This window comes from Oncorhynchus masou, chromosome 17, assembly GCF_036934945.1.
Source record: "Oncorhynchus masou masou isolate Uvic2021 chromosome 17, UVic_Omas_1.1, whole genome shotgun sequence".
Classification (NCBI taxonomy): domain Eukaryota; kingdom Metazoa; phylum Chordata; class Actinopteri; order Salmoniformes; family Salmonidae; genus Oncorhynchus; species Oncorhynchus masou.
In genome coordinates this window covers 19,189,691-19,204,412 of record NC_088228.1, presented here as the reverse complement: position 1 = coordinate 19,204,412, position 14,722 = coordinate 19,189,691, and the positions used below count along the sequence as shown (strand labels likewise).

The 14,722-nt window shown below is 40.7% G+C and overlaps 1 protein-coding gene across 1 annotated transcript; it reads right to left on the bottom strand.

The window, feature by feature from the left end:
• Positions 1-2,234: 2,234 nt before the first annotated feature.
• Positions 2,235-9,032, bottom strand: LOC135558647 (Krueppel-like factor 6). Its single transcript, XM_064992620.1, has 4 exons — positions 8,685-9,032; positions 5,892-6,456; positions 4,767-4,890; positions 2,235-4,552 (listed from the first exon to the last, which is right to left on the bottom strand). Exons 1-4 carry the CDS (start codon positions 8,784-8,786, stop codon positions 4,501-4,503), a joined length of 843 nt encoding a protein of 280 aa, XP_064848692.1. The 5' UTR covers positions 8,787-9,032; the 3' UTR covers positions 2,235-4,500.
• Positions 9,033-14,722: the final 5,690 nt, after the last annotated feature.

The following is a 14,722-nucleotide window of genomic DNA, read 5'->3' as shown; positions in this document are numbered from 1 at the left end:
AATGGAGACATTTTATTCCATATCATTACGATAGAAGACATTTTATTCCATCTCATTATGATAGAAGACATTTTATTCCACATCATTATGATAGAAGACATTTTATTCCATCTCATTATGATAGAATACATGTTATCCTCCCTCTGTCTCTGTGTCCGTAATGTAAGTATCAATCCCATATGTTGAACCAAGATGATGCAGTGACACTATCTCATCACAACTGATATTAATATCAATATATTTTTTATAATAAGGCTGTAATGGCTGTTGAAATGTCTTCATGTGGATGTTTAAACCACAAACACTGCATTGATCTCATCTGTTTTCATCCAAAGTAGCAGCTTACACTATAGATCACCAGTTCAACAGACAGACAGATGCCCCTCCCTCCCTCCCTCCCTCCCTCCCTCCCTCCCCCTCCCTCCCTCCCTCCCTCCCTCCCTCCCTCCCTCCCTCCCTCCCTCCCTCCCTCCCTCCCTCCCTCACTCACTCACTCACTCACTCACTCACTCACTCACTCACTCACTCACTCACTCACTCACTCACTCACTCACTCACCCACCCACCCACCCACCCACCACATCACAGCTCATCTCATATGACTTTGGGGTCAGGGGGTGCCAGTTAAAACCAGAGTAAACTGAAAGGTCATTAACCCAGCATGGGGTTGGTAGACCATCATCTCATTGGTATCATAGAGACCTTCAGCAGGTTCACATTCAAACACACATACATAGAGGAACAGGGATCAAGACCTGCTGCTGCAGCTGATTGTTATAGAAATCTATATTTACCTCCAAATTGCTGTCTACGTCTCCAATGACACCCTATTCCCAACATAGTGCACTACTTTTGACCTACGGCCTTTGGTCAAAAGTAGTGCACTATATAGGGGATAGTGTCATTGTTTTAAGTCAGATGGCGTCACTCCTAGGCAGCACTTGTCCCTCAACTGATCATTGCAAGCAGAATCGACATGCCATCTGACGTAATACAAGGGGATAGGGTGCCATTTAGGATGCAGCATATATTTACCTTAAATTGTTTGTTTAGACTGAGACATTGCACGTTTAGAAAGCACACAGTGCAGATTATATGTTTACATCACATTTATTGCAAACATCATTAAAGTCATCCATTAAATTGGTACCTCTGCACTTCTCTCTACCACACAGTATTGTGGCTCTTCGCTCTTTTCCTGAGGGCTCTGTGTACAGGCAGTGGGCTACAGGCTACAGGCAATGGGCCAATGGGGGCTGAGGCTGAGTTCAGGCCAGAACTGGGTTCAAATACTTTGTGCCTTCATGCGTTGGCATCCCCCCTGGGTCCTCTTCTCCTCTGATGTACAGCAGCTCATTACCACAGCCTATTAAAAGGGCCCATTATTCATTTACACACAGTACACTTTGAACTCGAAACAAATATCCCCACATCTCAGTAAGGGCTCCATCCCTAATGGCACCTTGTCCCTGTATAGTGCACTACTTTTGACCAGACCACTCTGGTCCCTGGTCAATAGTAGTGCACTTAATAGGGAAAAGGGTGACATTTGAGAAGCAGCCTATGTCTTAGATAACTAAACTTAACCCATAGCAGCAGCATCGGAGACCAAGCAGGCAGTCTGGTGCCATTGTCTCTACCATTGTCGCACAATGTTGCTACACAGGTTTGATTAGTGTGGTTGAATGCTAGGGATGCACTAGGGTCTAGTTTTAAGCTTGTGGAGGTTCTCGTTCTACTAGTAGACCTTGCCTGGGAAGATCCAGTTTGATATGCATAAGAAGGATGTGCTCGATCTTTTGCTAGTGTTAAGAGCACAGTGGCGTGTTAAAATGATACCACATAGAAATGTAATGAGTATAACATGCTTGGAACCTCTGACCAGTCTAATTATATGTGCTAGAAACTGCATGATAATGAAATGAGAACATACTGGACCATCGCTGTCTGGGATGCTGCATGGCATACTGGTATTACTACACACAGCTCAGTCTCAATTTAATTATTTGATTTTAAGAGCCCAAACTAAACTAACATTCATTATTATGGCAGGTAGCCTAGTGGTTAAAGCATTGGGCCAGTAGCCAAAAGGTAGTAGCCTACGTAGCTGACTATACAGTGAGGTGGATCTGAACATGACAGGAAACTGAAGGAGTACATTTGAAAAGCTTTACCTTCATTGCACTCAAGTTACTGTAAGAGCTCATTAAGCAGGAAGAACAAAAACACCAAAATATTTGTTTTTTTTTAATCATTACTCCAATAAAAAATACATTCATACAGAAATAATTATTTTACAAAACAATTTGAAAAAAAAAAAAACATGCCATTAATCAAACAAAAATAAACCTTTTTTTTCATCAATAAAGATACTTTAGTTAAAGATAGGGCTGACAATTTGCAGTTTTGATTTTGATTATAGAAAGCTGTTCAGTGTGTAATCCCTCCAACAATCAGTTTAATTTCTCTTTACTGAATCATTCCCTGTTCAAGCTAGAAAATGTAAATCATTCTCCAACACTGTAGCAGACTATCAGAAGTAAACAATACATAATTTGTTTTGTTTGTTGAGCCATTAGTACTCTCAAGTTAAATGTGTCCTGGTCTTTGTTTTTCATAAACAAACTGCACAATTTAGATTTGTTTGGTCCCTTACCCTGCAAAATATAAGCTTCTTTGAAAAAAACTTTTTAAATAACACATTTTGCATGGTTTGATATCCACAATGTACATTTTTAAAAGGAGACTTTCTGACAGTACTGTTGACCAGATCAACTGTACTGTACCATGGTATGGTGTTAAAACAAGGAAGTCCATACAGGTCAATAAGCATTCACTGTCAGTTTCAGAGCACTCATGTCAGGTAAGCGTTTAACAATTCAACAGACACTAAACATACCATGGCCTGACCAGAATTGGTTATTTGCAATCAAGCTTAATTTACCAAGGCCTTCGTGGCCGAGCAGATCACATGTCACGAGAACTCAACCCCCCAACCAACTTGGAGACTCTATAATTGACAATAACTTACCCAATTTACCATCCCACATTTCATTTTAAGAGCATAACATACCACATTATGCTACTACACAGTAGTAAACCATTTCAAATGTAATTGTTTCAAGTGCTCTACAATTGTGTCTCGGCTCAAGGATCATTTTAAAAACATGTTGATTTTGTCCTAATGGATAGATACTGTATGTTGACAAATGATGCACAGAAATGTAAAATGTCAGTAAGTATAAAGCTGACTTTTATTCAAGTTTTGAGACTGACCTAGACAAGGGCAAAAGGTGTGGCCATATGAACCGGCACCTTAAAGCTATTCAAATCATACACTACTGCATTTCAACCCCCCATGTGAGTGATCTATTTATCTGGACAAGGCCACTTACATAAGGCATCATTAAGGTCAACAGTGCATTTACAGATATAGAAAAAGAGGAGAGCAAGAGAACAAAAATAAAGAAATTCATTTTTTAAACAGAATAGAAATAAACTATTCCATGATCAAGACAGTTGCCAAGCAATAGCGATATCTACAGACACACAAAAAAGGAAGTAAGACGCTGCTACATGTTTCTGTACAATAATGTGGTATCTATGGTGTAAAACAAATGTATAGCTGCTTGTTATTGGGATTTGTCATCATTATAACTCATCGAGTGACAAACAAACCCAAGATCATGCAACTTCTGGTATAATGAAGGTATTAATGTCGTGTACAACCATTAGATACAGAGCTTACACAATGGACAACAAATGAGCTTGGTAGCATTAACTTTGAGACGCGCTACTTAATACATTGCACAATTTATATCTGCGCCAAACAATCCACTTCCCTCCTCCCCACCTTGTTTAAGAGTGTCCTACCACCTCTCAGATGGGGGCGCTCCCTCTCAAACTGGCAGCTCGGACACACACACTGCCGAAACCCAGCCTAGATTCAACCAATGCCCCACACAACAGCACAACACCTTTGCTTGCATTCATTACCACAAAACGAGACAAACCCCCAGCCCACACAACATCCCCTCAACGCCATTCAGCTCACAACCATACACTTAATAGTAATATATCCACAGGCAGGCACTCAGTCACAGGCATTCTCACAAGCTCACAAGAAACACACGTTTATTGGAGTAGTATCGCTGCATGTGTCCAGACCAGGAACTAACTCCACAAAGCATCAGACACCATACAAAGACAAAACATTTCTTGTCCTCTGACATGTTCTTATTTCTCTCTAGCGGATCTCTTCATTCTCCGTCATCCTTGGTGGTTTCCGTGATTCTTTTTCCAGAATGTGTCGACCTTTCAGAGCTCTTTCCTCCGAGAGGTCTTGGAGGTACTAAGTATGGTGCAGAAATTGCCTGCATGCTTTTACTGGGGCACGCTCCCCTTGTTCACCTTCCTCCCCTCTCAGGGCACTGCACCTCCCCACGGGCAGGTTAGGAGACCGTCAGGACCATCCCTCAACACCGCTCTGGGACCCAGCTCTTAGATGTGTCTCTTCATGTGAAGCGCCAAATGGTCCGAGCGAGAGAAACACCTGCGAGGAGAAAGAGAAAGCAAATTAGTCTCAGCATTTTTAGAATAGGTAAGAGACTGATATAACAGCAGTAATATTCAAGTCAATATTTCAGGTCCATGGATTTGCCTTAGCTGCCCAAACATTTAAAAAATGGTTAATGACATTTTCAACATTTCTCAATAAAACATTTAAAACAAACTAAGATAAATCCATCCCTAAACACTTCTCCTACCTGTCACAGTGACTGCATTTAAATGGCTTAGCCCCAGTGTGCTTCCTGAAGTGTCTGGTTAGCTCATCACTCCTTGCAAAACGCCACTCACAGCCTTCCCATGAGCACCTGTAAGGCTTCTCTCCTGCAAACAGAAAACAAATGATATTATTACTGTGTCAAAAGACAGCATGAAGGGCAGTGCTCCATTATGTTTCAAATCAGCAATAACATACTATAAGTTCTACATACTACTAGATAGAGTACTACAACTTGTAAATATGAGCTGTGGTGTACAGCTTAACAATAGTTGAATAAGCAAAGTCCCGGCTTATAAAGTGGGCGGGTGAGAAGGGATAAATGTAGACGGTTTCTAATGGTGAAAATTCCATTAGCTCTGGTAACATAGTTTGCTTGGAATGTTGGAACCTTGCTCATGTGCAAGACAGCTGTAAACAGCTGTAAACAGCAAGAGGTCAGAGGTGATGGGGGACAACTGCTCACATAACTCAGAAAGGAATTACTGTAAATGTAAAATTCCCACCACTCTAAATTTAAATGACTCAGTCGTTTTTTTTTCCCATGGTGAAATGTGATCTGCTTTCAAGATCCAGTGCACATCCTCTATGGCTGGCTTGGCTATGCCCACAAAAGGTTGCTATGTTACCCCCCCCTTAGTTAACGTGAAGTCAATGCTGCTGTGGGAATTAGTTCACAGTTTAGATCTTCCTTCTAGTGAACTATTCCAAGAATGCAGAGAACAAATTCACGAGTAGAAATCAAAACCAAATACTCTTGTAAGCCTACGAATATGTACAAGAGGTTTAAATATAGTTCCCCTGAAACGGAATACTCTTCTGAATGTTCTTTGTAAAGTAAATGGCTGCAGATTCCGAATACTGAGGAGACAACCAGCTGGTCTGGATTTCTCTTCCAAGGCCTCTCTGCTGTGACAACAGTATTAGTATGTGGGTAACAACACCCACCACCAGTCTTTCTGGACTGGCCTACATTACCTGTATAATATTAGACTAGGGCCTGGTCGAATAGCTCAGAGATTCTGCTCTTTTAAATCCACATATACACTTGGATGGGAGGAGGTGTTGTTGGGTCATGCAGTTTATCTGTACACAATCAACGATTTACCTGTATGTGTACGCTGGTGTGCTTTCAAGTGGGAACTTTTCGTGTAGACCTTACGGCAACCGTTGAAATGACACCTGTGGACCCGCCTCCTCCCATCTGGAGAATCCTCTCCGTTGGCTAAGCTTCCCCTCTCGGCTGTTCGTCCACCAATGATGCCCCCGGTCTGTATTTTCCCAGGTGTGTGCAACACGGTCTGTATACCGCTCCACACCTGGGAGGATATGGAGGAGGCCTCCTTGCTCACCTCAGGAGAAGATGGTGGAGTACTGATAACAGGTGAACTCAGGTCCTCTCCCATAATGTCACTCAGTGGGTTGGAGGGGAAGTCAAGGGTAGGGGAGAGATCATCGGAGCCGTCGGACGCCTCGCTGCTGGCGTCCGAGTTAAAGCTGTTGGCCTCCTGATTGTCTTCCTCCTTAATGTGAGTTAGGATCTTTGGGTCGGACTCGGCCTTGTCCCCACGGGCCAGGATCATCCAGAGGTCCTCCTGGCTCGTCTCAAACTTGACGTCTGTGGCCGAGACGTAGGGCTCGCTCTGGAGGTACCGCTCCAACTCCAGACATGTCTGATGGGATAAGAGAAAAATGAGGACACCATGTAGGAAACAACCTAAATACACACACAGATGGAGGAGAGGATAATGAGTAAACCATGGAGGAAACAACCCAAATACACCCACGGATGGAGGAGAGGATAATGAGTAAATAACCCATATATACACCCACGGATGGAGGAGAGGATAATGAGTAAACAACCCATATATAAACCACGGATGGAGGAGAGGATAATGAGTAAATAACCCATATATACACCCACGGATGGAGGATAATGAGAACACCATGTAGGAAACAACCCATATATACACCCACATATGGAGGAGAGGATAATGAGTAAACAACCCATATATACACCCACAGATGGAGGAGAGGATAATGAGTAAACAACCCATATATACATACACTGATAAAGGAGAGGATAATGAGTATACAACCCATATATACACCCACGGATGGAGGAGAGGATAATGAGTAAACAACCCATATATAAACCACAGATGGAGGAGAGGATAATGAGTAAACAACCCATATATACACCCACGGATGGAGGATAATGAGAAAACCATGTAGGAAACAACCCATATATACACCCACAGATGGAGGAGAGGATAATGAGTAAACAACCCATATATACACCCACGGATGGAGAAGAGGATAATGAGTAAACAACCCATATATACACCCACGGATGGAGGAGAGGATAATGAGTAAACAACCCATATATACACCCACGGATGGAGGAGAGGATAATGAGTGAACAACCCATATATACAAACACAGATGGAGGATAATGAGAAAACCATGTAGGAAACAACCCATATATACACCCACAGATGGAGGAGAGGATAATGAGTAAACCATGTAGGAAATAGGAATATAAACAACCTAGGCAGTACATATATAGACAATGTACAATTCTGAAGGCAGTGGAGTGCATGGAACGGGTGTCCTCAGAACTATGGCTGCTTCCCAAATGGCACCCTATCCCCTTCATAGTGAAATAGTTTTGACCAGGGTCCACAGGGTAGTGGTCAAAGTAGTGCACTACATAGGGAATAGGGTGCCTTTTGAGAAGCAGACTAGATCAGGGAAGGTTAGTAAACATTTCCTTAGAAGAAATTACTCAGTTGGTGGTGGTGCTCTTTCCTCCAGCATAACTGTCATCATGCACAATTATATAATTTACATATGCTACAGGGGCCCCCTGTGTGTTAGGGAAGTGCTTGTAGATATTTTAAATGTATCAATTATTCAGCATAATGTGGATTTAATAAGGCATCCAGTGGCATTGCTAGAAATAACATGGCACACAAGGGAATGGAGGAGGTAGGCCTGGTTCAAGCAGGTCCATAAAAAGCTTTATTTATGAATACCGCAAGAGCTACATACATTTATGGGCTTCTTTTTATTCTAAAGGGGAAGTAAGGACTCTTCCGTAAAGCGTGACAACCCGAAAGTGACCACTCACTTTAACATATTCAAAAGTAACAATATGAATAATGAATTAATTAAACTATTTGGATATAGAAAACATCAGTTAAAAGCAATATACATTATAGGGTAAGTTGTTATGTAATAGATTTCTGGCAAAAAAATACTTTGTATTCATTGCAAACATTTATTTTCAACAGGGCAGAATGAATCTCTGGCGAGCTTTAAATGCCTCAGACCGCATGGAGAGTGAACATCCCCAAGACCGCAAATGCAAGGGAAACTACACCGTGAAGCAAATTCACTTCAATCACTCAGCAAAAAAAGAATACCTAGTTTCTCGAATATTATGTAATTCATATGAAAACACATGTTGACAGAGATGGTGGTAATTTTTAACAAAATCATTTGAAGACGCACAAACTCGTCTTCGCGAATTCCAAATACGAGTTCTCTCTCGCGCACACACACTATGTTCACGATGACGCATCAGTCGTCTCTAAAAACGGAATAAAAACAATGTGTCGCGTTTCACTCATTGGACAAGGCCATTAGCGTAACTAATATAATTGCTACGTGCATGCATGCTTGTGTTGTTACAAAGACGTGCATGGAATTTACTAAGGTGTCAAGAACGTGCTACAAGTCCAAATAGTAAAACTTTGTTGTTTTGCATTCCTGACAGCTTGCCTCTCCACTGACAGCAACCTGCAGTTGCGCACAAGTTTACTGCGATGTGGAAAACGTGTTTCAGTCATTTTAGTGTTTCTCTGTCAAAAATAGGAATATTCACAAATATAAATACCTGCTGCCAGTACTCCTCGAGAGATGGTAAAGCTGAAAAGTATCCGGTGTCATGTACAATCTGGAGCTCCTGAAAAATGCTGCACATAGGAATAACATCCATTTCGCTCCTATATAGATGCAGCTGCAATTACACCCAAAATTCAAGGAAGTTGAATTGTCTTCTCTTTTTTTTTTAAACGTGCGTCTTCGATGTATTAGTATGTATAATATGCTGTTGTAAAAAAGTTGAGAGAAGTAGGTCTGACTACCGCCTTCCAGTGGTGAGTGTTCTTCGGGGAACGCTCTTTCTTTCTGGCTTGCTCTAATAGCAAACAGTGAACTCCCTGAAAGTCCGTCGACACTGTAAACTTCCCTATTCAAAATCTTACAGCCAGCCTTCCCCACGTGATTACATTACGCTTTCGTGATAGTGACCAATCGTTTAGCCAATGTGTAATACCCGCCCACCTTGACGATCTTCTGTGATATGGTTGGTGCGATGACTGAATACTCCTTCATTCCCATTGGACCATGTGGGCTCTATTTTTAGAGCAGTATATAAAGTTTTCACGCTTACTAAAGCGAAGAATCCACATTTCTGTCGGTATAGTATGATTTCAGCTTACCTTCCAAGCTGTTGGTTACAGCTGACTATTATGGCACAAGTTTTAAAATATAATAATTTCTTTACATCTATTCTGCTGTTTGTATTGATATTTTAACAATTATCATGCATTAGTTTACTCAATACTTATGTCACTGTGACTGAACTAACAGACAATCTATTTTACACAGCTTGGAACACCAGCCTATGGGACGGAGTATAAGGGGTGGAATCCAATCAACACCATTCCGGAAAGAGACACTGGAAAACAGTGGCCAATGTAACAACTTTGCAAACATGAGTTTGTCACACAATTTAGATTCACATATACATTTCAGTGATTGGACAGTGAGTGTATGTTTGATTAAATAGCAGCCCCAGCTGATAATGTAATTGTGATTATCCCAGACCCAGTTGATGTTTCTCATGTCCCCCTGGTTATTTTAGTCTATTCAGAAAGACTACCATCATGCAGGGAAGCTTTAAAACAGCCTATATCAGACCTTTATAATTCCATCTTGTTGATTATTTTCCTCAAATAGTATATAGGTTGTGGAGAAAGATCTCAATTGAGTTGCCTACTGTAAATATAGCCCACCTAGGCACTAAGCTTAATAAACATTTCTAATAAAAGATCACTGCTCTAGAATGACAGTCATAAATATACTGGCATTTGTGAGGCAGAAGAGGAAGAAATGTAGCTAATCCTACACCACCCCAGGTTTCAACAAGATAATATCGAGCTCTGCCTAACATATGCACAGTACATACAGGTTCATAAAGTGGCAAAATAAAGATGTAAACAGGTAGTAAGCTTCAACAACAACAAAAATGTTGTCCTTCAACATTAATCAAAACCTCAGACTTCTATCTTTTAAGCCTGGTCAAAGGACAAGGAGCACACAGTAGAACACATTGAAATATACAAACAAAAACAGGTTCCCATTGTGCACGGTTGAGGGACGCACAACCTAAACATTCATTTACCTTCAAATCAAATACATACATACATACACGCACGCACGCACGCGCGCGCGCGCACACACACACACACACACACACACACACACACACACACACACACACACACACACACACACACACACACACACACACACACACACACACACACACACACACATACACACACACATACATACATACATACATACATACATACATACATACATACATACATACATTTAGGCAGACACATGTCAATTTCCCCCAGGGGGGCCACATCTCAAAAAATGTGCCAGTATTTAAAGAAACAGTCAGCCAATGAAATTATAGGATCAATCATTCAATTAGATAAACATAGCACGTATGAAAATCAAATGGAGGCTCATTGACATTCATGCAAAAATATGTTTTGCATTGCTTTGCATATTGTACAATATGAGCTAATTGGTGATTTCATGAATATAATGATAGCCTACATTATGTCCCAACAAACAACAGACTATAATAGTTATTCATATTATATATTTTTTTTAAAATATAAACGTTTTCAGCTAAATAGTCAAACATTATATGGGTGCAAAACACATCTGAAGAATTGCATAAGATCTGGGATAAAGTTGAATTCCAGGAAAACAAACAAGCACATTGAAAAGTTAAAGAGAGCTTCGTTAAACAACATTTTTGGAACAGAAACCCATTGTCTCATCCACCAGCCTAGTCAGTCTGCTGCCTTCTACCCTTTGCCCTACTGAGTCTCTTTAGTCAGTCTCAGCTGTAGGCATATTTGCAACACTCAGCATCAGATTTTGCCATAAGAGAGGGTTTTTACTTGAGGCTGCCGTTATTAGCCTAATAATGATAATTTTGCTCAACAAACATTCATTATGTAGACTTTGATTTGATGTTCAAAAATGTATTAGATTTAAGATTGAAATTCACCTGTCCTGAGAATCTCAGGAAACTGACAAGATAAACACATTTTAAGGGTACCATTTATTTGTGTCATCATGAGACAAGTATAATCTGCTTGGAATGGATTCAACTTCAGCATCTGTTTGGGGGATAAACAAGTAAAAGAGCTTGAGTCGTAACTCAATGACGCCAAGACGAGCTTGTGACTAAATGCTCAATTAAATTAGATGATCCATTGAATCTTCCACAATGAATAACCCTTAATGAACTTTTGTGGAAATATTTTCATCAAACTGTAAAACCAGGTTCTGCAGATTCTGAATGTTAGGAAACAAGTTCAATACATTTTCACTGTGGGGCCAAGTTGGATGACCCCCAAAAAATTGTTTAAAAGATTTGATAGAACATGAGGTCTCTGCTGAGGAACTCTCCAGGGCTGCATGCCAATTGACACTCTTTTTCCTATTGGTCCTTTTGGTCAAAAGTAGTGCACTATATACAAAATAGAGTTCAATTTGGGATGCAGACCAGCTCTTTTCTGTGTGTATAGACTAACACTCTGTAATAACTGAAGTGAAAAGATGGCAGTGGCTTGTGCTCAGGAGGAGAGACCTCATCCAGTCCAGCTGAATATGACTCACAGTGTCTCATGTCCAGCTCCCAGCAAAACAGATGTCTTGACTTTACCTTGACCAATAAACCATCAAGTGTGTCAATGTAAGACCTTTTCCGGAGTTTATGGCATGAAAAACAACATAAAAAGAGCACTATTCAATCCTTTATGAAATATTGGAAGTAAGGCCATGCATTGATATCAGTCTCTGATCTTAGTTGCTGTGAATGTGTATATTTGGCCCTCTTGTTTTATATATGGGGGGTCAACTGGGGTCATTGACAGAATTACATATAGAACTTACCTTATGTGCCATCCTGAATGTTTGTGCATACCTCAGGCATGCATCTATCCTGAACTCCCATGTAAACATTTCACCTGGAACATGTGTGCTCTGAAAAAGGTTGTATACTGAACAAGATTTTACACTGAACAAGATTGCATACTGAACAAGATTGCATACTGAACAAGATTTCATACTGAACAAGATTGTATACTGAACAAGATTGTATACTGAACAAGATTGTATACTGCACAAGATTGTATACTGAACAAGATTGTATACTGAACAAGATTGTATACTGCACAAGATTGTATACTGAACAAGATTGTATACTGCACAAGATTGCATACTGAACAAGATTGTATACTGAAGAAGATTGCATACTGAAGAAGATTGCATACTGAACAAGATTGTATACTGAACAAGATTGTATACTGAACAAGATTGTATACTGAACAAGATTGTATACTGAACAAGATTGTATACTGAACAAGATTGTATACTGAACAAGATTTCCCTGAGTCCTTACAGTGTATCACAAACAGAGATAAAACTGTGTGCAGCAATCCCAACCTACATGACAGTTAGAACACATTGAAAACCTGAAGGATTAAATTAAACCTGATCATGACTATAATAAACATGTTATAATTTATGTAAAACGTATGTAAAAAAAATATGACTTAATGTAATAATTCACAAACATTCAGTAGTGTAGGATATGACATTTCATTAATAATCTATAGCAGATTTTTCTTCATCCTTGACAAAAAAAAACTGATTTTCTAACATTTTCTATGTTGTCAGGTAATGCTAATATCCAGTGGTGGATGTGTTTAATTGCAGCAGTAGCTAAGTGCTCCCAACATAATAAAGCTGAGTGCTTCTGTCTAGCTTCCTCTACTCAGACCACAGTCTTTAGACAGCCATCATTTTGGTTCTCGTCTCAAATGTTGGTGCAGCACTTAGAAAAGGGTTCTATCTAACGAGTTGAATCATCAAAATCCCGACCTGACAAGGCAAAAAATAGCTAAAGTTTAAAAGTAGCTGTGTGTGTGAAATGTGGGTTTGGGTTTTACAACTGCAACTAACTACTTACAGACATTTGACCAGTGAGTAGTGGGCCTTGCATGTATGGTGCAGGCCAGGGTAGCATTCATCCTGTATTCTTAAAATCAGGAAGGAAACCACTCTCCAGCCACAAATGGAAACTGCAGAGGACAGAGAAAGAGGATATATACTCTATGCCTATGGAAAACATTGCCAGAGCCAGTTAAGGACATACACCATGTTATATAGAAAACTTTCAGAGTAAATTCCAGATAAATTGCCCTTGCATGGAGATCATGCATTTAGTGCAAAAAGTTTAGCACAGATTATTTCTACTTGAGAGCAAAGGCTCTTTAAATTACTATACACATGAGTATCTATATAAGCGCCACGTGCATATTCCATTTAATTAATTGGAATTTTTGGGGGGCTGGTGTGCCAGTGCAAACTGTGTCAGAGGAGTGTGTGTGTATTCGTGTTCGTGTTGTGTTTGCGTGTGTCCGTTCCTGCGATTACGCGAACGTGTGTGTGTCATGGCCTTCCAGACAGCAGCTGGGTAATGTATGATAACAGGAGTGACCCAGAGGAACACCACATCCATACATGAACACCTGGAACTTGACCTCTTCCCAATGTATCACAGACCTGGTGTGCGTCCCAAATGGTACCATATTCCCTATATACAGTAGTGCACTACTGTTGACCATGGCCCATAGGGACCTGGTCAAAAGTAGTACACTATATAGGAAGTAGGGTGCCATTTGGGATACACACATGGAATTCTCAACATCCGCAAAGGGAATCCTCCTCCCCAACTGACTCACTCACTTGAGAAGCACCCATATAACTAAAACGCCAGAGCTAATCCAAACCTCAGATTTACCTCATTTAAAAACCACAATGCCATGTGATCGTGTCTGACAACATGTTTACAGTGCAAGGCTCATCTTTCATCACGTGCTGCAAGATGAGTCACCAAGACCACAAACAGTGCATTAACGTGCTCTGAAATAAAAGAAAGGAATAGCTCAAGCTGTGTATTTAATGTCACAGTATTTTTAGGCACCTATGAGTCATTTGTCCTCAAACATGCAGTTTCTGCAGCTACATTGGGTACCATGTAATCATGCCCAACTGTTTATTTTTGTCTGAGTCACTCACAGCAGGGCAGTCATACCAATCTTCAAGCAACAAAGTCTGTTCAGATCTCATGTTTAGATGGGGGCAGTTTTGCATGCCACAGAAATGGGCTCCATATTGGTTACAGTAATGTGTGTGTGTGTGTGTGTGTGTGTGTGTGTGTGCTTGTGCCTATTTGTGTGTCTTTGATTTGTATCATGAGAATGATATCCATGTCTGTTTGTTAGCGACACCCTCTGTGGTGCAGCACAGTGCTGTCTAAGATTATCAGACTCTGTGATGAGGCTGCAGAACACGGTGAGGCCTGTTTGTTGGCGTAGCCAGTGGGACAGCAGTACAGTGGGACTCTCTTGAGAAGCACAGTGTCAGACACACACACACACACACACGCACACACACACACACACACACACACACACACACACACACACACACACACACACACACACACACACACACACACACACACACACACACACACACACACACACA

What these genes read in the sequence shown, in the direction of transcription:
- LOC135558647 (XM_064992620.1), bottom strand. Translation starts at nt 8,786, where the DNA reads ATGGATGTTATTCCTATGTGCAGCATTTTTCAGGAGCTCCAGATTGTA. An exon ending in ACACCAGCGTACACATACAG is followed by an intron (nt 4,891 to 5,891) that starts GTAAATCGTTGA and finishes TTCTGTTTGCAG; the next exon opens with GAGAGAAGCCTTACAGGTGC. An exon ending in AAATGCAGTCACTGTGACAG is followed by an intron (nt 4,553 to 4,766) that starts GTAGGAGAAGTG and finishes TTCTCCTCGCAG; the next exon opens with GTGTTTCTCTCGCTCGGACC.